This window comes from Oncorhynchus kisutch, linkage group LG28 (genome assembly GCF_002021735.2).
Source record: "Oncorhynchus kisutch isolate 150728-3 linkage group LG28, Okis_V2, whole genome shotgun sequence".
Taxonomy (NCBI): Eukaryota; Metazoa; Chordata; class Actinopteri; order Salmoniformes; family Salmonidae; genus Oncorhynchus; species Oncorhynchus kisutch.
The window spans coordinates 49,934,105-49,956,929 of NC_034201.2; the positions used below are offsets into that span (position 1 = coordinate 49,934,105).

Consider the following 22,825-nt stretch of genomic DNA (forward strand, 5'->3'; position numbering starts at 1 on the left):
AAAATACAAAACTGGAAGGATGCAGTTTAAAAGTATTTGAAGCAAAACAATAGACAACCAAATTCATTACACAGAGAAACAGACCATGTGTTTTTCCTATCTTGATAATGCCTTGTTTCTAAATATCAACTGAGTAACAGGCCTGGATCCTTAGCCTCCCTGTTCCTCTTCCTGTAAAGACAGATGGAAAGAGGGAGAGAGAGATCAATAAAGATGGATGAATGAACAGAGAGAGAACTGGTGGGGAAAGAGAGACCACTGTTTACACCCTCCATTAACCAGAGTACACAGGCCAAGAGGAGGGAGAGAGGACAGAACTGGTGGGTGAAGAGAGACCACTGTTTACACCCTCCATTAACCAGAGTACACAGGCCAAGAGGAGGGAGAGAGGACAGAACTGGTGGGTGAAGAGAGACCACTGTTTACACCCTCCATTAACCAGAGTACACAGGCCAAGAGGAGGGAGAGAGGACAGAACTAGATAGACCTCCTCAGGCTGGTTATAGACCTCCTGATTATAGATAGACTATCACATTCAACCATAACTGCAGGCCATATAGCCCATCTATCCGATTTAAAAGGGACTGAAGACAAAACAGATGTGGTTCCATTTCAACATATTTATTAGTGAGACCAAAGCAACAACATATATAATACACACTTTTCAAATGTTCACCTCAAAAGGCTATAAAAACGGTTCATTGCAAATTCAGAAGCTGCTTGATAGCAACAAAAGAAAGTAAAGCACTGATCATTGAGAATGACCGCTAAGGCATGATCCATTAATTTAAATAATTTAAATGGTATCCTAGGCTACAAACCTAAACCTAATACATATGTTCAACTCAAAAGGCCTGATTGACATGACCCAGACACTGCTCTTGCTTGTATGACCCCCAAGCTCTACTGTATATAGGGAAAACCCAGACACTGCTCTTGCTTGTATTACCCCCAAGCTCTACTGTATATAGGGAAAACCCAGACACTGCTCTTGCTTGTATTACCCCCAAGCTCTACTGTATATAGGGAAAACCCAGACACTGCTCTTGCTTGTATGACCCCCAAGCCATAAGACTCCTGAACAGGTAATCAAATGGCTACCCAGACTATCTGCATTGTGTCCCACCACCCGCCAACCCCTCTTTTACGCTGCTGCTACTCAGTTTATCATATATGCATAGTCACTTTAACTATACATTCATGTACATACTACCTCAATTGGGCCGACCAACCATTGTGTCCCACCACCCGCCAACCCCTCTTTTTATAGTGTATAATAACCCATAACACAACCACAGAGTGTTACATAGTGTCTTACATAAACATACTAGAGCTGATCAGTGTTTGATGGCAATCAGATGGAAGGAGGCGGCGTAGTCACACTTGTGGTTGCTGTCCCGGTCCTCAGCCTGCTGCAGAGTGAACTCCTCCACAGACAGTCCCAGCTTCGACAGCGTCTCGGTGATGAACTCCTCGCTCAGGTTGACACAGTCGAACCTCTGCTCTCCCACCGTGTAGAAGGTCTCATCCAGGTCCCCGATCAGGACCAGGACCCCTCCAGACCTCAGTAGGTCCACCATGGAGGACAGCGAGCGGCGGTAGGACTCGCGGTCCTTACACGCCGCTTCCAGGCACAGCGAGGAGAGGACACAGTCCGCAGGAGGAACTGTGACAGGGTGGAACGGGTTCTCCAAGCAGATGTCGCACTTTAGAACCTGTTTAACCCTCTGACGGAGAGTGTCTGAGATGATCGCTGGGGTTCTGGTGAGAGCAAGAGACAGAAGGAGAATGAGGTTTTTATAAGTAAATAGAATACAACGATTACAAGAAAGAAATGAAGCGAAAAGAGGGATACCTACATTTACAAAACATTTTTTTAACCATAGTTGAAACCGTACAACTTCTAACCTGTATCTGCACTGTAAAAATACAGTACATTTTACAGTAAGTTTCTTTGGAATGTATGGTAACGTACTGTACTTGTTCTTTTTTTTACAGTAACTTTCAGGTAACCAGATGCCAGTAAGTTAATGTAAAAAAAACAAACAGGATTACTGTACCTTTTCCTCTCCAGATCACAGACATACTGGAGGTGAGCGTTCCAGTCTAAACATCCCTCCTCGGCTTTCAGCCACTTCTCAATCTCCTTCCTGTTGCTGTCCACGTAGTCCGATACCACGATCTCATCATAGTACTCACAGGCACTGATCAGCGTGTGGATGGTCGGCCCTGTACCCACCTCTATCAGCCTCTGGCCCCTGTACTTCCCTGAGGAGAGAAACAGTTTCGTTCATTCTCTGTTCATATGTATTTAACTGTGCATTATATAGAGAGCATTCGGAAAGTATTCAGACCCCTTCCCTTTTGGCCACATTTTGTTACATTACAGCCTTGTTGTAAAATGGATAAAAAACGAGTGTAACGATCGTCGTGGGAACGAGACCACGTTTTCTTTAATGTATTAAATGGTCCACTAAAAACAATCAACAATTCAACGAATGAAAAGCAACGAAAAGCAACAAACAACGACAAGATTCCTCAAATGAAAGAGGGAAAAAGGCCTGTGATTCCCAATCAGAGACAACGATGGACAGCTGCCTCTGATTGGGAACCATACCAGGCCAAACACATAGAAACAGATAACATAGAATGCCCAAATCACACCTTGACCTAACCAAAATAGAGATTAAAAAACCTCTTTATGGCCAGGGCGTGACAACAAATATTTCCTCATCAATCGACACACAATACCCCATAATGACATCACAATACCCCATAATGACATCACAATACCCCATAATGACATCACAATACCCCATAATGACATCACAATACCCCATAATGACATCACAATACCCCATAATGACAAAGCCTACATTTTTGCAAATGTATATAAAAATAAACTAAAACAGAAATATCTTATTTGTATTCATTATGGATCCCCATTAGCTGCTGTCAAAGCAGCTGCTACTGTTCTTGGGATCCCCCAAAATTAAGGCAGTTTATAAAAAATGTAAAACTTTACAATACATTCACAACACACTGTGCCCTCAGGCCCCTACTCCACCACTACTACATATCTACAACACACTGTGTGCCCTCAGGCCCCTACTCCACCACTACTACATATCTACAACACACTGTGTGCCCTCAGGCCCCTACTCCACCACTACTACATATCTACAACACACTGTGTGCCCTCAGGCCCCTACTCCACCACTACTACATATCTACAACACACTGTGTGCCCTCAGGCCCCTACTCCACCACTACTACATATCTACAACACACTGTGTGCCCTCAGGCCCCTACTCCACCACTACCACATATCTACAACACACTGTGTGCCCTCAGGCCCCTACTCCACCACTACCACATATCTACAACACACGGTGTTCCCTCAGGCCCCTACTCCACCACTACCACATATCTACAACACACGGTGTGCCCTCAGGCCCCTACTCCACCACTACCACATATCTACAACACACTGTGTTCCCTCAGGCCCCTACTCCACCACTACCACATATCTACAACACACTGTGTGCCCTCAGGCCCCTACTCCACCACTACCACATATCTACAACACACTGTGTGCCCTCAGGCCCCTACTCCACCACTACCACATATCTACAACACACTGTGTGCCCTCATGCCCCTACTCCACCACTACCACATATCTACAACACACTGTGTGCCCTCAGGCCCCTACTCCACCACTACCACATATCTACAACACACTGTGTGCCCTCAGGCCCCTACTCCACCACTACCACATACCTACAACACACTGTGTGCCCTCAGGCCCCTACTCCACCACTACCACATATCTACAACACACTGTGTGCCCTCAGGCCCCTACTCCACCACTACTACATATCTACAACACACTGTGTGCCCTCAGGCCCCTACTCCACCACTACCATATATCTACAACACACTGTGTGCCCTCAGGCCCCTACTCCACCACTACCACATATCTACAGTACTAAAGCCATGTGTATGCATAGTGTGTATGTTGTCGTGTGTGTGTGTGTGTGTGTGTGTGTGTGTGTGTGTGTGTGTGTGTGTGTGTGTGTGTGTGTGTGTGTGTGTGTGTGTGTGTGTGTGTGTGTGTGTGTGTGTGTGTTGCATCAGTCCCCACTGTTCCATTTTCCAACAGCAGTCTAGGTGTATTTTAGTCTGTTTTTGAATTATAATTTCACTGCTTGCGTCAGTTACCTGATGTGGAATAGAGTTCCATGTAGTCATGGCTCTATGTAGTACTGTGGAATAGAGTTCCATGTAGTCATGTCTCTATGTAGTACTGTGGAATAGAGTTCCATGTAGTCATGTCTCTATGTAGTACTGTGGAATAGAGTTCCATGTAGTCATGTCTCTATGTAGTACTGTGGAATAGAGTTCCATGTAGTCATGTCTCTATGTAGTACTGTGGAATAGAGTTCCATGTAGTCATGGCTCTATGTAGTACTGTGGAATAGAGTTCCATGTAGTCATGTCTCTATGTAGTACTGTGGAATAGAGTTCCATGTAGTCATGGCTCTATGTAGTACTGTGGAATAGAGTTCCATGTAGTCATGGCTCTATGTAGTACTGTGGAATAGAGTTCCATGTAGTCATGGCTCTATGTAGTACTGTGGAATAGAGTTCCATGTAGTCATGGCTCTATGTAGTACTGTGGAATAGAGTTCCATGTAGTCATGGCTCTATGTAGTACTGTGGAATAGAGTTCCATGTAGTCATGGCTCTATGTAGTACTGTGGAATAGAGTTCCATGTAGTCATGGCTCTATGTAGTACTGTGGAATAGAGTTCCATGTAGTCATGGCTCTATGTAGTACTGTGGAATAGAGTTCCATGTAGTCATGTCTCTATGTAGTACTGTGGAATAGAGTTCCATGTAGTCATGGCTCTACACTCTTGATAGTGTATTTATAGTGCCTTGTTGATAGTGTTGTTAAGAAGGTAGAAACTAGGGCCTGTAGGACCTACCTTGTTGATAGTGTTGTTATTAAGAAGGTAGAAACTAGGGCCTGTAGGACCTGCCTTGTTGATAGTGTTGTTAAGAAGGTAGAGCGAAGGGCCTGTAGGACCTGCCTTGTTGATAGTGTTGTTAAGAAGGTAGAAACTAGGGCCTGTAGGACCTACCTTGTTGATAGTGTTGTTAAGAAGGTAGAAACTAGGGCCTGTAGGACCTGCCTTGTTGATAGTGTTGTTAAGAAGGTAGAAACTAGGGCCTGTAGGACCTGCCTTGTTGATAGTGCTGTTAAGAAGGTAGAAACTAGGGCCTGTAGGACCTGCCTTGTTGATAGTGCTGTTAAGAAGGTAGAAACTAGGGCCTGTAGGACCTACCTTGTTGATAGTGTTGTTAAGAAGGTAGAAACTAGGGCCTGTAGGACCTACCTTGTTGATAGTGTTGTTAAGAAGGTAGAAACTAGGGCCTGTAGGACCTACCTTGTTGATAGTGTTGTTAAGAAGGTAGAAACTAGAGCCTGTAGGACCTACCTTGTTGATAGTGTTGTTAAGGTAGAAACTAGGGCCTGTAGGACCAACCTTGTTGATAGTGTTGTTAAGAAGGTAGAAACTAGAGCCTGTAGGACCTGCCTTGTTGATAGTGTTGTTAAGAAGGTAGAAACTAGGGCCTGTAGGACCTGCCTTGTTGATAGTGTTGTTAAGAAGGTAGAAACTAGGGCCTGTAGGACCTGCCTTGTTGATAGTGTTGTTAAGAAGGTAGAAACTAGGGCCTGTAGGACCTGCCTTGTTGATAGTGTTGTTAAGAAGGTAGAAACTAGGGCCTGTAGGACCTGCCTTGTTGATAGTGTTGTTAAGAAGGTAGAAACTAGGGCCTGTAGGACCTGCCTTGTTGATAGTGCTGTTAAGAAGGTAGAAACTAGGGCTTGTAGGACCTGCCTTGTTGATAGTGTTGTTAAGAAGGTAGAAACTAGGGCCTGTAGGACCTGCCTTGTTGATAGTGTTGTTAAGAAGGCAGAAACTAGGGCCTGTAGGACCTGCCTTGTTGATAGTGTTGTTAAGAAGGTAGAAACTAGGGCCTGTAGGACCTGCCTTGTTGATAGTGTTGTTAAGAAGGTAGAAACTAGGGCCTGTAGGACCTGCCTTGTTGATAGTGTTGTTAAGAAGGTAGAAACTAGGGCCTGTAGGACCTACCTTGTTGATAGTGTTGTTAAGAAGGTAGAAACTAGGGCCTGTAGGACCTGCCTTGTTGATAGTGCTGTTAAGAAGGTAGAAACTAGGGCCTGTAGGACCTGCCTTGTTGATAGTGTTGTTAAGAAGGTAGAAACTAGGGCCTGTAGGACCTGCCTTGTTGATAGTGTTGTTAAGAAGGTAGAAACTAGGGCCTGTAGGACCTGCCTTGTTGATAGTGCTGTTAAGAAGGTAGAAACTAGGGCCTGTAGGACCTGCCTTGTTGATAGTGTTGTTAAGAAGGTAGAAACTAGGGCCTGTAGGACCTGCCTTGTTGATAGTGTTGTTAAGAAGGTAGAAACTAGGGCCTGTAGGACCTGCCTTGTTGATAGTGTTGTTAAGAAGGTAGAAACTAGGGCCTGTAGGACCTGCCTTGTTGATAGTGTTGTTAAGAAGGTAGAAACTAGGGCCTGTAGGACCTGCCTTGTTGATAGTGTTGTTAAGAAGGTAGAAACTAGGGCCTGTAGGACCTGCCTTGTTGATAGTGCTGTTAAGAAGGTAGAAACTAGGGCCTGTAGGACCTGCCTTGTTGATAGTGCTGTTAAGAAGGCAGAAACTAGGGCCTGTAGGACCTGCCTTGTTGATAGTGTTGTTAAGAAGGTAGAAACTAGGGACTGTAGGACCTGCCTTGTTGAAAGTGTTGTTAAGAAGGTAGAAACTAGGGCCTGTAGGACCTGCCTTGGTGATAGTGTTGTTAAGAGGGTAGAAACTAGGGCCTGTAGGACCTGCCTTGTTGATAGTGTTGTTAAGAAGGTAGAAACTAGAGCCTGTAGGACCTGCCTTGTTGATAGCGTTGTTAAGAAGGTAGAAACTAGGGCCTGTAGGACCTGCCTTGTTGATAGTGTTGTTAAGAAGGTAGAAACTAGTGCCTGTAGGACCTGCCTTGTTGATAGTGCTGTTAAGAAGGTAGAAACTAGGGCCTGTAGGACCTGCCTTGTTGATAGTGTTGTTAAGAAGGTAGAAACTAGGGCCTGTAGGACCTACCTTGTTGATAGTGTTGTTAAGAAGGTAGAAACTAGAGCCTGTAGGACCTGCCTTGTTGATAGCGTTGTTAAGAAGGTAGAAACTAGGGCCTGTAGGACCTGCCTTGCTGATAGTGCTGTTAAGAAGGCAGAAACTAGAGCCTGTAGGACCTGCCTTGTTGACAGTGCTGTAAAGAAGGTAGAAACTAGAGCCTGTAGGACCTGCCTTGTTGATAGTGTTGTTAAGAAGGTAGAGCAGCGCTTTATTATGGACAGACTTCTCCCCATCTTAGCTACTGTTGTATCAATGTGTTTTGACCATGACAGTTTACAATCCAGGGTTACACCAAGTAGTTTAGTCACCTCGACCTTTAGTCGCTAAATTATTTATTATAAGATTTAGTTGAGGTTTAGGGTTTAGTGAGTGTTTTGTTCCAAATATAATGCTTTTAGTTTAAGAAATATTTTGGACTAACTTATTCCTTTACCTCCCACTCTGAAACCAACTGCAGCTCTTTGTTGAGTGTTGCAGTCATTTCAGTCGCTGTGGTAGCTGACGTGTATAGTGTTCATCCACATACATAGAAACTCTGGCTTTACTCAAAGTTAGTGGCATGTCGTTCGTAAAAAATGTAAAAAGCAAGGGGCCTAAACAAGAAGAGAAGAAGCTTCCACCCTCTGTGTTCTGTTAGACAGGTAACTCTTTATCCACATTATAGCAGGGGGTGTAAAGCCATAACACCCTCTGTGTTCTGTTAGACAGGTAACTCTTTATCCACATTATAGCAGGGGGTGTAAAGCCAGAACACATAAGTTTTTCCAGCAGCAGACTAGGATCGATAATGTCAAAAGCTGCACTGAGGGCCTCTGCGCCAGCCGGCCGCGACCGGGAGGCCCATGGGGCGACGCACAATTGTCTCATCGCGCACTAGCGACTCCTGTGGCGGGCCAGGCGCAGTGCACGCTGACACGGTCGCCAGGTGTACGGTGTTTCCTCCGACACATTGTTGCGGCTGGCTTCCGGGTTGGATGTGCATTGTGTCAAGAAGCAGTGCGACTGGGTTGTGTTTCGGAGGATGCACAGCTCTCGACCTTCGCCTCTCCCCAGTCCGTACGGGAGTTGCAGCGATGAGACAAGACTGTAACTACCAATTGGAAACCTTGAAATTGGGGAGAAACAATGGGGTACAAAATAAAAAATCCGAAATCTAACAAAACAGAATCATTTTGTCATCAATTTCTCTCAGCCAATCATCAGTCATTTGTGTCAGTGCTGTGGTTGTTGAGTGTCCTTCCGTACATGCGTGCTGAAAGTCTGTCAATTTATTTACTGTAAAATAGCATTTTATCTGGTCAAACACTATTACTAAAGGTTGGTAACAGTCGGCTATTTGAAGGGGGCTTGACTATTCTTGAGTAGCGGAATTACTTCTGCTTCCCTCCAGGCCTGAGGAAACGCTTTCTAGTAGGCTTACATTGAAGATGTGGCAATATGCCTAGACACACCAATTACCTTATCAATACACCTAAACACACCAATTACCTTATCAATAGACCTAAACACACAACGTACCTTATCAATACACCTAAACACACCAATTACCTTATCAATATACCTAAACACACCAATTACCTTATCAATATACCTAAACACACCAATTACCTTATCAATACACCTAAACACACCAATTACCCTATCGATACACCTAGACACACCAATTACCTTATCAATACACCTAGACACACCACTTACCTTATCAATACACCTAAACACACCAATTACCTTATCAATACACCTAAACACACCAATTACCTTATCAATACACCTAGACACACCAATGAAATGACATACTATTGGAATCAATGACACAGAGTGATCTACTGTCCCTGTTGTCTACCTGTTGAGAAGGTCTTGCTGAGCTGACACAGGACGAAGGAGACGAAGCGGCTGTTGTCTTTCTGGCCCGGGACAGCAGCAAACTGGTAGCAGTAGTTGAAGTAGGTCTTTGGGTCAAACTTGGCCTGGTGGCACTCTCCCATGGTGCTGTTCAGCTGTTCAGGTGGTGTGGTGGCTGTTCAGGTGGTGTGGTGGCTGTTCAGGTGTTCAGGTGGTGTGGTGGCTGTTCAGGTATTCAGGTGGTGTGGTGGCTGTTCAGGTGTTCAGGTGGTGTGGTGGCTGTTCAGGTGTTCAGGTGGTCTGGTGGGTGTTCAGGTGTGCGACTCAGGATGGTGGTGGGAGAGGTGCAGTACCTGTGAGAGAGAGGGGAAACAATCGGTTAGATAGTGTGTACTACAGCCCATTGTGCAGAAACCTCCCTTTTCCCCTGACACCAGGAGTGGTGTCGCCCTGGGTGGCTGTCTAAAGCCCCTGCTGCAAGTGTGTGTGTGTGTGTGTGTGTGTGTGTGTGTGTGTGTGTGTGTGTGTGTGTGTGTGTGTGTGTGTGTGTGTGTGAACTACAGACCTATAGTCACAGACTGAAATCTGACCCGTCCCTGTATTACAGACCTATAGTCACAGACTGGTATCTGACCAGTAACTGTAGTATTACAGACCTATAGTCACAGAATGATATCTGACCAGTCCATGTGGTTTTACAGACCTATAGTCACAGACTGATATCTGACCAGTCTCTGTAGTATTACAGACCTATAGTAACAGACTGATATCTGACCAGTCTCTGTTGTATTACAGACCTATAGCCACAGACTGATATCTGACCAGTCTGTGTGGAGTACTATTAGATCTCATTGGCTGTTTGTAATGGAAAGCCAAATGTCGTGTTGGACATGTCAGACAGACACTCATGTAAAGACCTCACATCAGAGAAACAGAAAGTTGACTGTGTGAAAACAGGGTAAATATACTGCCACCTCCTGGAATAGAGTTTGTATATCACCATAAAATGATGTTAAACCGCAACCTCCTGGAATAGAGTTCGTATATCACCATAAAATTATGTTATACCGCCACCTCCTGGAATAGAGTTTGTATATCACCATAAAATGATGTTCTACCGCCACCTCCTGGAATAGAGTTTGTATATCACCATAAAATGATGTTCTACCGCCACCTCCTGGAATAGAGTTTGTATATCACCATAAAATGATGTTATACCGCCACCTCCTGGAATAGAGTTTGTATATCACCATAAAATGATGTTATACCGCCACCTCCTGGAATAGAGTTTGTATATCACCATAAAATGATTGTATACCGCCACCTCCTGGAATAGAGTTTGAATATCACCATAAAATGATGTTATACCGCCACTTCCTGGAATAGAGTTTGAATATCACCATAAAATTATGTTATACCGCCACTTCCTGGAATAGAGTTTGAATATCACCATAAAATGATGTTATACCGCCACCTCCTGAGCCGGAGTTTGTATATCACCATAAAATGATGTTATACCGCCACCTCCTGGAATAGAGTTTGCATATCACCAAAAATGTATGTTATACCGCCACCTCCTGGAATAGAGTTTGAATATCACCATAAAATTCTGTTATACCGCCACCTCCTGGGCCGGAGTTTGTATCTCACCATAAAATTATGTTATACCGCCACCTCCTGGAATAGAGTTTGTATATCACCATAAAATGATGTTATACCGCCACCTCCTGGAATAGAGTTTGAATATCACCATAAAATGATGTTATACCGCCACTTCCTGGAATAGAGTTTGAATATCACCATAAAATTATGTTATACCACCACTTCCTGGAATAGAGTTTGAATATCACCATAAAATGATGTTATACCGCCACCTCCTGGAATAGAGTTTGTATATCACCATAAAATGATGTTATACCGCCACCTCCTGGAATAGAGTTTGTATATCACCATAAAATGATGTTATACCGCCACCTCCTGGAATAGAGTTTGAATATCACCATAAAATGATGTTATACCGCCACCTCCTGGAATAGAGTTTGTATATCACCATAAAATTATGTTATACCGCCACCTCCTGGAATAGAGTTTGTATATTACCATAAAATGATGTTATACCGCCACCTCCTGGAATATAGTTTGTATATCACCAAAAAATGATGTTATACCGCCACCTCCTGGAATAGAGTTTGTATATCACCATAAAATGATGTTATACCGCCACCTTCTGGGCTGGAGTTTATATATCACCATAAAATGATGTTATACCGCCACCTCCTGGGCCGGAGTTTGTATATCACCATAAAATGATGTTATACTGCCACCTCCTGGAATAGAGTTTGTATATCACCATAAAATGATGTTATACCGCCACCTCCTGGAATAGAGTTTGTATATCACCATAAAATTATGTTATACCGCCACCTCCTGGAATAGAGTTTGTATATTACCATAAAATGATGTTATACCGCCACCTCCTGGAATAGAGTTTGTATATCACCATAAAATGATGTTATACTGCCACCTCCTGGAATAGAGTTTGTATATCACCATAAAATGATGTTATACCGCCACCTCCTGGAATAGAGTTTGTATATCACCTTAAAATGATGTTATACCGCCACCTCCTGGAATAGAGTTTGTATATCACCATAAAATGATGTTATACTGCCACCTCCTGGAATAGAGTTTGTATATCACCATAAAATGATGTTATACCGCCACCTCCTGGAATAGAGTTTGTATATCACCATAAAATGATGTTATACCGCCACCTCCTGGAATAGAGTTTGTATATTACCATAAAATGATGTTATACCGCCACCTCCTGGAATATAGTTTGTATATCACCAAAAAATGATGTTATACCGCCACCTCCTGGAAAAGAGTTTGTATATCACCGTAAAATGATGTTATACCGCCACCTTCTGGGCTGGAGTTTATATATCACCAAAACATGATGTTATACCGCCACCTCCTGGGCCGGAGTTTGTATATCACCATGAAATGATGTTATACCGCCACCTCCTGGAATAGAGTTTGTATATCACCATAAAATGATGTTATACCGCCACCTCCTGGAATAGAGTTCGTATATCACCATAAAATTATGTTATACCGCCACCTCCTGGAATAGAGTTTGTATATCACCATAAAATGATGTTCTACCGCCACCTACCGGGAATAGAGTTTGTATATCACCATAAAATGATGTTATACCGCCACCTCCTGGAATAGAGTTTGTATATCACCATAAAATGATGTTATACCACCACCTCCTGGAATAGAGTTTGTATATCACCATAAAATGATGTTATACCGCCACCTCCTGGAATAGAGTTTGTATATCACCATAAAATGATTGTATACCGCCACCTCCTGGAATAGAGTTTGAATATCACCATAAAATGATGTTATACCGCCACTTCCTGGAATAGAGTTTGAATATCACCATAAAATTATGTTATACCGCCACTTCCTGGAATAGAGTTTGAATATCACCATAAAATGATGTTATACCGCCACCTCCTGAGCCGGAGTTTGTATATCACCATAAAATGATGTTATACCGCCACCTCCTGGAATAGAGTTTGTATATCACCAAAAATGTATGTTATACCGCCACCTCCTGGAATAGAGTTTGAATATCACCATAAAATTCTGTTATACCGCCACCTCCTGGGCCGGAGTTTGTATCTCACCATAAAATTATGTTATACCGCCACCTCCTGGAATAGAGTTTGTATATCACCATAAAATGATGTTATACCGCCACCTCCTGGAATAGAGTTTGAATATCACCATAAAATGATGTTATACCGCCACTTCCTGGAATAGAGTTTGAATATCACCATAAAATGATGTTATACCACCACTTCCTGGAATAGAGTTTGAATATCACCATAAAATGATGTTATACCGCCACCTCCTGGAATAGAGTTTGTATATCACCATAAAATGATGTTATACCGCCACCTCCTGGAATAGAGTTTGTATATCACCATAAAATGATGTTATACCGCCACCTCCTGGAATAGAGTTTGAATATCACCATAAAATGATGTTATACCGCCACCTCCTGGAATAGAGTTTGTATATCACCATAAAATTATGTTATACCGCCACCTCCTGGAATAGAGTTTGTATATTACCATAAAATGATGTTATACCGCCACCTCCTGGAATATAGTTTGTATATCACCAAAAAATGATGTTATACCGCCACCTCCTGGAATAGAGTTTGTATATCACCATAAAATGATGTTATACCGCCACCTTCTGGGCTGGAGTTTATATATCACCATAAAATGATGTTATACCGCCACCTCCTGGGCCGGAGTTTGTATATCACCATAAAATGATGTTATACTGCCACCTCCTGGAATAGAGTTTGTATATCACCATAAAATGATGTTATACCGCCACCTCCTGGAATAGAGTTTGTATATCACCATAAAATTATGTTATACCGCCACCTCCTGGAATAGAGTTTGTATATTACCATAAAATGATGTTATACCGCCACCTCCTGGAATAGAGTTTGTATATCACCATAAAATGATGTTATACTGCTACCTCCTGGAATAGAGTTTGTATATCACCGTAAAATGATGTTATACCGCCACCTCCTGGAATAGAGTTTGTATATCACCTTAAAATGATGTTATACCGCCACCTCCTGGAATAGAGTTTGTATATCACCATAAAATGATGTTATACTGCCACCTCCTGGAATAGAGTTTGTATATCACCATAAAATGATGTTATACCGCCACCTCCTGGAATAGAGTTTGTATATCACCATAAAATGATGTTATACCGCCACCTCCTGGAATAGAGTTTGTATATTACCATAAAATGATGTTATACCGCCACCTCCTGCAATATAGTTTGTATATCACCAAAAAATGATGTTATACCTCCACCTCCTGGAAAAGAGTTTGTATATCACCGTAAAATGATGTTATACCGCCACCTCCTGGAATAGAGTTTGTATATCACCAAAAAATGATGTTATACCGCCACCTCCTGGGCCGGAGTTTGTATATCACCATAAAATGATGTTATACCGCCACCTCCTGGAATAGAGTTTGTATATCACCAAAAAATGATGTTATACCGCCACCTCCTGGAATAGAGTTTGAATATCACCATAAAATGATGTTATTCCGCCACTTCCTGGAATAGAGTTTGAATATCACCATAAAATTATGTTATACCGCCACTTCCTGGAATAGAGTTTGAATATCACCATAAAATGATGTTATACCGCCACCTCCTGAGCCGGAGTTTGTATATCACCATAAAATGATGTTATACCGCCACCTCCTGGAATAGAGTTTGTATATCACCATAAAATGATGTTATACCGCCACCTCCTGGAATAGAGTTTGCATATCACCAAAAATGTATGTTATACCGCCACCTCCTGGAATAGAGTTTGAATATCACCATAAAATTCTGTTATACCGCCACCTCCTGGAATAGAGTTTGTATATCACCATAAAATTATGTTATACCGCCACCTCCTGGAATAGAGTTTGTATATCACCATAAAATGATGTTATACCGCCAACTTCTGGGCTGGAGTTTATATATCACCAAAAAATGATGTTATACCGCCACCTCCTGGGCAGGAGTTTGTATATCACCATAAAATGATGTTATACCGCCACCTCCTGGAATAGAGTTTGCATATCACCATAAAATGATGTTATACCGCCACCTCCTGGAATAGAGTTTGTATATTACCATAAAATGATGTTATACCGCCACCTCCTGGAATATAGTTTGTATATCAGCAAAAAATGATGTTATACCGCCACCTCCTGGGCCGGAGTTTGTATATCACCGTAAAATGATGTTATACCGCCACCTTCTGGGCTGGAGTTTATATATCACCAAAACATGATGTTATACCGCCATCTCCTGGGCCGGAGTTTGTATATCACCATAAAATGATGTTTTACCGCCACCTCCTGGAATAGAGTTTGTATATCACCATAAAATGATGTTATACCGCCACCTCCTGGAATAGAGTTTGAATATCACCATAAAATGATGTTATTCCGCCACTTCCTGGAATAGAGTTTGAATATCACCATAAAATTATGTTATACCGCCACTTCCTGGAATAGAGTTTGAATATCACCATAAAATGATGTTATACCGCCACCTCCTGAGCCGGAGTTTGTATATCACCATAAAATGATGTTATACCGCCACCTCCTGGAATAGAGTTTGTATATCACCATAAAATGATGTTATACCGCCACCTCCTGGAATAGAGTTTGCATATCACCAAAAATGTATGTTATACCGCCACCTCCTGGAATAGAGTTTGTATATCACCATAAAATTATGTTATACCGCCACCTCCTGGAATAGAGTTTGTATATTACCATAAAATGATGTTATACCGCGACCTCCTGGAATAGAGTTTGTATATAACCATAAAATGATGTTATACCGCCACCTTCTGGGCTGGAGTTTATATATCACCAAAAAATGATGTTATACCGCCACCTCCTGGGCCGGAGTTTGTATATCACCATAAAATGATGTTATACCGCCACCTCCTGGAATAGAGTTTGTATATCACCATAAAATGATGTTATACCGCCACCTCCTGGAATAGAATTTGAATATCACCATAAAATGATGTTATACCGCCACTTCCTGGAATAGAGTTTGAATATCACCATAAAATGATGTTATACCGCCACCTCCTGGAATAGAGTTTGCATATCACAAAAAATGTATGTTATACCGCCACCTCCTGGAATAGAGTTTGTATATCACCATAAAATGATGTTATACCGCCACCTCCTGGAATAGAGTTTGTATATTACCATAAAATTATGTTATACCGCCACCTCCTGGAATATAGTTTGTATATCACCAAAAAATGATGTTATACCGCGACCTCCTGGAATAGAGTTTGTATATCACCATAAAATGATGTTATACCGCCAACTTCTGGGCTGGAGTTTATATATCACCAAAAAATGATGTTATACCGCCACCTCCTGCGCCGGAGTTTGTATATCACCATAAAATGATGTTATACCGCCACCTCCTGGAATAGAGTTTGTATATCACCATAAAATGATGTTATACCGCCACCTCCTGGAATAGAGTTTGTATATTACCATAAAATGATGTTATACCGCCACCTCCTGGAATATAGTTTGTATATCACCCAAAAATGATGTTATACCGCCACCTCCTGGGCCGGAGTTTGTATATCACCGTAAAATGATGTTATACCGCCACCTTCTGGGCTGGAGTTTATATATCACCAAAAAATGATGTTATACCGCCACCTCCTGGGCCGGAGTTTGTATATCACCATAAAATGATGTTATACCGCCACCTCCTGGAATAGAGTTTGTATATCACCATAAATTATGTTATACCGCCACCTCCTGGAATAGAGTTTGTATATCACCATAAAATGATGTTATACTGCCACCTCCTGGAATAGAGTTTGTATATCACCATAAAATTATGTTATACCGCCACCTCCTGGAATAGAGTTTGTATATTACCATAAAATGATGTTATACCGCCACCTCCTGGAATATAGTTTGTATATCACCAAAAAATTATGTTATACCGCCACCTCCTGGAAAAGAGTTTGTATATCACCATAAAATTATGTTATACCGCCACCTTCTGGGCTGGAGTTTATATATCACCAAAAAATGATGTTATACCGCCACTTCCTGGAATAGAGTTTGATTATCACCATAAAATGATGTTATACCGCCACTTCCTGGAATAGAGTTTGAATATCACCATAAAATGATGTTATACCGCCACCTCCTGAGCCGGAGTTTGTATATCACCATAAAATGATGTTATACCGCCACCTCCTGGAATAGAGTTTGTATATCACCATAAAATGATGTTATACCGCCACCTCCTGGAATAGAGTTTGCATATCACCAAAAATGTATGTTATACCGCCACCTCCTGGAATAGAGTTTGAATATCACCATAAAATTCTGTTATACCGCCACTTCCTGGAATAGAGTTTGTATATCACCATAAAATTATGTTATACCGCCACCTCCTGGAATAGAGTTTGTATATTACCATAAAATTCTGTTATACCGCCACCTCCTGGAATAGAGTTTGTATATCACCATAAAATTATGTTATACCGCCACCTCCTGGAATAGAGTTTGCATATCACAAAAAATGTATGTTATACCACCTCCTGGAATAGAGTTTGTATATCACCATAAAATGTATATATCACCATAAAATGATGTTATACCGCCACCTCCTGGAATTTAGTTTGTATATCACCATAAAATGATGTTATACCGCCACCTCCTGGAATAGAGTTTGTATATCACCATAAAATTATGTTATACCGCCACCTCCTGGAATAGAGTTTGCATATCACCAAAAATGTATGTTATACCGCCACCTCCTGGAATAGAGTTTGTATATCACCATAAAATTATGTTATACCGCCACCTCCTGGAATAGAGTTTGTATATTACCATAAAATTATGTTATACCGCCACCTCCTGGAATATAGTTTGTATATCACCAAAAAATGATGTTATACCGCGACCTCCTGGAATAGAGTTTGTATATCACCAAAAAATGATGTTATACCGCCACCTCCTGGGCCGGAGTTTGTATATCACCATAAAATGATGTTATACCGCCACCTCCTGGAATAGAGTTTGTATATCACCATAAAATGATGTTATACCGCCACCTCCTGGAATAGAGTTTGTATATTACCATAAAATGATGTTATACCGCCACCTCCTGGAATATAGTTTGTATATCACCAAAAAATGATGTTATACCGCCACCTCCTGGGCCGGAGTTTGTATATCACCGTAAAATGATGTTATACCGCCACCTCCTGGAATAGAGTTTGTATATCACCATAAAATTATGTTATACCGCCACCTCCTGGAATAGAGTTTGCATATCACAAAAAATGTATGTTATACCGCCACCTCCTGGAATAGAGTTTGAATATCACCATAAAATGCTGTTATACCACCACCTCCTGGAATAGAGTTTGAATATCACCATAAAATGATGTTATACCGCCACCTCCTGGAATAGAGTTTGAATATCACCATAAAATGATGTTAGACCGCCACCTCCTGGGCCGGAGTTTGGATATTACCCCAAAAAATTATGTTATACCGCCACCTCCTGGAATAGAGTTTGTATATCACCAAAAAATTATGTTATACCGCCACCTCCTGGAATACAGTTTGCAACCGAAGAGAACTTTTTGAATAAACTATTTCTCCTCAACGAAACCAACGAAACCAATCAACATACATGGAGTACTTAACTCTAGCCAAATACAACGGTTTCATTTCATTGAAATAGCCATGATAGAGTTATTTAAAGTGGTAATCAGCAGTTGAAACAATAACAAAGTGATCTCACCACCGATGTTTCGGTACAAAGCTTTGGGATGAATAAATGGAACCACTCTCAAATTCAAAGAATTCGAGCGCGATGGATACAAGGACTGACCATCCATTATATTAAATGGTTTGTTTGTAATGTTTTCTAGTTTTGACAAATTTTTTGAGGCTATACAGTGTTTGTTTACAAATCATTCTCGTTAAACAAGGTGTTATTTTAGGTTCTGATGGGGTACAACGTTTGAGCTAAGCTCATAAGCCATTTCCAAGTTATATTTAAGCAATAATGCATGAGGTGGTGTGGTATATGGCCAATATACCACAGCTTAGGGCTGTTCTTATCCATGGTATATTGACCATATACCACAAACCCCCTGAGGTGCTTTATTGCTGTTATAAACTGGTTACCAACATAATTACAGCAGCCGTGCCTTATTGCTGTTATAAACTGGTTACCAACATAATTACAGCAGCCGTGCCTTATTGCTGTTATAAACTGGTTACCAACATAATTACAGCAGCCGTGCCTTATTGCTGTTATAAACTGGTTACCAACATAATTACAGCAGCCGTGCCTTATTGCTGTTATAAACTGGTTACCAACATAATTACAGCAGCCGTGCCTTATTGCTGTTATAAACTGGTTACCAACATAATTACAGCAGCCGTGCCTTATTGCTGTTATAAACTGGTTACCAACATAATTACAGCAGCCGTGCCTTATTGCTGTTATAAACTGGTTACCAACATAATTACAGCAGCCGTGCCTTATTGCTGTTATAAACTGGTTACCAACATAATTACAGCAGCCGTGCCTTATTGCGGTTATAAACTGGTTACCAACATAATTACAGCAGCCGTGCCTTATTGCTGTTATAAACTGGTTACCAACATAATTACAGCAGCCGTGCCTTATTGCTGTTATAAACTGGTTACCAACATAACTACAGCAGTAAAAATACATGTTTTGTCATAACCATGATATACGGTCTGATATATACCACGGCTGTCAGCCAATCAGCATTCAGTGCTCAAACCACCCAGTTTATAATCTTCAACAATCAAATGGGTACATATCATTCAGAGATTGCCTCTGTCAGACCTGGTGAGTGTACATTATTCACCCCTGTTGGTCACCTGAGGGTAAGGAGTGGTATCATCAATGTAAACATGCAGAGATATGCGATGCCAACATTTATGACAACAGGCACAATAGGACAGACAGACAGCATTGTTCTACTGTGTATTATATGGAGAAAGAGAAATCCCATACTGGCCCACTGACAGACCTTCTCAACTCTGTGCAGTGATTCGTTGACACTACTGCTCCTCTTAATGCGTCCAGAAATATATTATAGGTGCGATTTCTTGCTCCATGCTGAGCGCGCAATGCAGCGTGCTGAAAGGGTAAGGGGGTGTATTAATAAACTCCAGCTGTCCGGATACAGAATGTATTCTGGGGAGTTCTGTAGAAACAACTACAAGGCGCGCCTGACTATTTTCATTCGCTCACTGGCTACAGAAATAAATAATTTACTAATTATTTTATAAATGTAGGAAAAAGTTCAACTACAGATAGGAAACTTTGAAACAAGACAAGTGCAGATTGATTTCGGGACTGTAGCCTAGATCTCCAAATGTCATAGCAGCGCTGTTTCAGGAAGCGCAACACCAGCCGGCAGTGTGACATGCGACGGTTACCATGTAGTCATAAAAAAAAAATACATTTACAAGAGAGAAGACATTGAACAAAATAGTTAACCGCTCAAAGTAATAGTTCATAGTAACAAATGTTTAAATTCAATACTGTGGCATGTCGGAGGACAGCATGAGAGACGGAGTGACTGAGTACTTACAGCTGGATCCAATGAGCGTGCCCGATCTCCCAGTCAGAGTCCTGTGACAACACCCTCATGGAAAACCGGATGAACTGGAATAACAGTGTGTGTGTGTGTGTGTGTGTGTGTGTGTGTGTGTGTGTGTGTGTGTGTGTGTGTGTGTGTGTGTGTGTGTGTGTGTGTGTTTGCCAGATCAGCACTAGAACATGTAAAGACAAGAACATAATTTAGAAACTAAAAAATCCATAAACACATTTTATCCACCATATGTTATTCTTTATTAACATTTAAAATCTACTGTATATGTATGACCCCCAAGCTCTACTGTATATAGGGAAAACCCAGACACTGCTCTTGCTTGTATGACCCCCAAGCTCTACTGTATATAGGGAAAACACAGACACTGCTCTTGCTTGTATGACCCCCAAGCTCTACTGTATATAGGGGAAACCCAGACACTGCTCTTGCTTGTATGACCCCCAAGCTCTACTGTATATAGGGAAAACACAGACACTGCTCTTGCTTGTATGACCCCCAAGCTCTACTGTATATAGGGGAAACCCAGACACTGCTCTTGCTTGTATTACCCCCAAGCTCTACTGTATATAGGGGAAACCCAGACACTGCTCTTGCTTGTATGACCCCCAAGCTCTACTGTATATAGGGGAAACCCAGACACTGCTCTTGCTTGTATGACCCCCAAGCTCTACTGTATATAGGGGAAAACCCAGACACTGCTCTTGCTTGTATGACCCCCAAGCTCTACTGTATATAGGGAAACCCAGACACTGCTCTTGCTTGTATGACCCCCAAGCTCTACTGTATATAGGGAAAACCCAGACACTGCTCTTGCTTGTATGACCCCCAAGCTCTACTGTATATAGGGAAAACCCAGACACTGCTCTTGCTTGTATGACCCCCAAGCTCTACTGTATATAGGGAAAACCCAGACACTGCTCTTGCTTGTATGACCCCCAAGCTCTACTGTATATAGGGAAAACACAGACACTGCTCTTGCTTGTATGACCCCCAAGCTCTACTGTATATAGGGAAAACCCAGACACTGCTCTTGCTTGTATGACCCCCAAGCTCTACTGTATATAGGGAAAACCCAGACACTGCTCTTGCTTGTATGACCCCCAAGCTCTACTGTATATAGGGAAAACCCAGACACTGCTCTTGCTTGTATTACCCCCAAGCTCTACTGTATATAGGGGGAAACCCAGACACTGCTCTTGCTTGTATTACCCCCAAGCTCTACTGTATATAGGGAAAACCCAGACACTGCTCTTGCTTGTATTACCCCCAAGCTCTACTGTATATAGGGAAAACCCAGACACTGCTCTTGCTTGTATGACCCCCAAGCTCTACTGTATATAGGGAAAACCCAGACACTGCTCTTGCTTGTATGACCCCCAAGCTCTACTGTATATAGGGAAAACCCAGACACTGCTCTTGCTTGTATTACCCCCCAAGCTCTACTGTATATAGGGAAAACCCAGACACTGCTCTTGCTTGTATGACCCCCAAGCTCTACTGTATATAGGGAAAACCCAGACACTGCTCTTGCTTGTATTACCCCCAAGCTCTACTGTATATAGGGAAAACCCAGACACTGCTCTTGCTTGTATGACCCCCAAGCTCTACTGTATATAGGGAAAACCCAGACACTGCTCTTGCTTGTATGACCCCCAAGCTCTACTGTATATAGGGAAAACCCAGACACTGCTCTTGCTTGTATGACCCCCAAGCTCTACTGTATATAGGGAAAACCCAGACACTGCTCTTGCTTGTATGACCCCCAAGCTCTACTGTATATAGGGAAAACCCAGACACTGCTCTTGCTTGTATGACCCCCAAGCTCTACTGTATATAGGGAAAACCCAGACACTGCTCTTGCTTGTATGACCCCCAAGCTCTACTGTATATAGGGAAAACCCAGACACTGCTCTTGCTTGTATGACCCCCAAGCTCTACTGTATATAGGGAAAACCCAGACACTGCTCTTGCTTGTATGACCCCCAAGCTCTACTGTATATAGGGAAAACCCAGACACTGCTCTTGCTTGTATGACCCCCAAGCTCTACTGTATATAGGGAAAACCCAGACACTGCTCTTGCTTGTATGACCCCCAAGCTCTACTGTATATAGGGAAAACCCAGACACTGCTCTTGCTTGTATGACCCCCAAGCTCTACTGTATATAGGGAAAACCCAGACACTGCTCTTGCTTGTATGACCCCCAAGCTCTACTGTATATAGGGAAAACCCAGACACTGCTCTTGCTTGTATGACCCCCAAGCTCTACTGTATATAGGGAAAACCCAGACACTGCTCTTGCTTGTATGACCCCCAAGCTCTACTGTATATAGGGGAAACCCAGACACTGCTCTTGCTTGTATGACCCCCAAGCTCTACTGTATATAGGGGAAACCCAGACACTGCTCTTGCTTGTATGACCCCCAAGCTCTACTGTATATAGGGAAAACCCAGACACTGCTCTTGCTTGT

General features: G+C 42.2%; 1 protein-coding gene across 2 annotated transcripts; it reads right to left on the reverse strand.

Annotated features, from left to right (window-relative positions):
- Positions 1-605: 605 nt before the first annotated feature.
- On the reverse strand, positions 606-20,430 carry zgc:64002 (nicotinamide N-methyltransferase). Of its 2 annotated transcripts, none has more exons than XM_020473227.2 (4): positions 20,335-20,430; positions 9,061-9,412; positions 2,061-2,268; positions 606-1,761 (listed from the first exon to the last, which is right to left on the reverse strand). In XM_020473227.2, exons 2-4 carry the CDS (start codon positions 9,200-9,202, stop codon positions 1,338-1,340), a joined length of 774 nt encoding a protein of 257 aa, XP_020328816.1. In that variant the 5' UTR covers positions 9,203-9,412; positions 20,335-20,430; the 3' UTR covers positions 606-1,337. The 2 variants fall into 2 exon arrangements, with proteins under 2 accessions (XP_020328816.1, XP_020328818.1); XM_020473229.2 differs by having other exon boundaries at positions 19,768-20,344.
- Between the last annotated feature and the right edge of the window lie 2,395 nt (positions 20,431-22,825).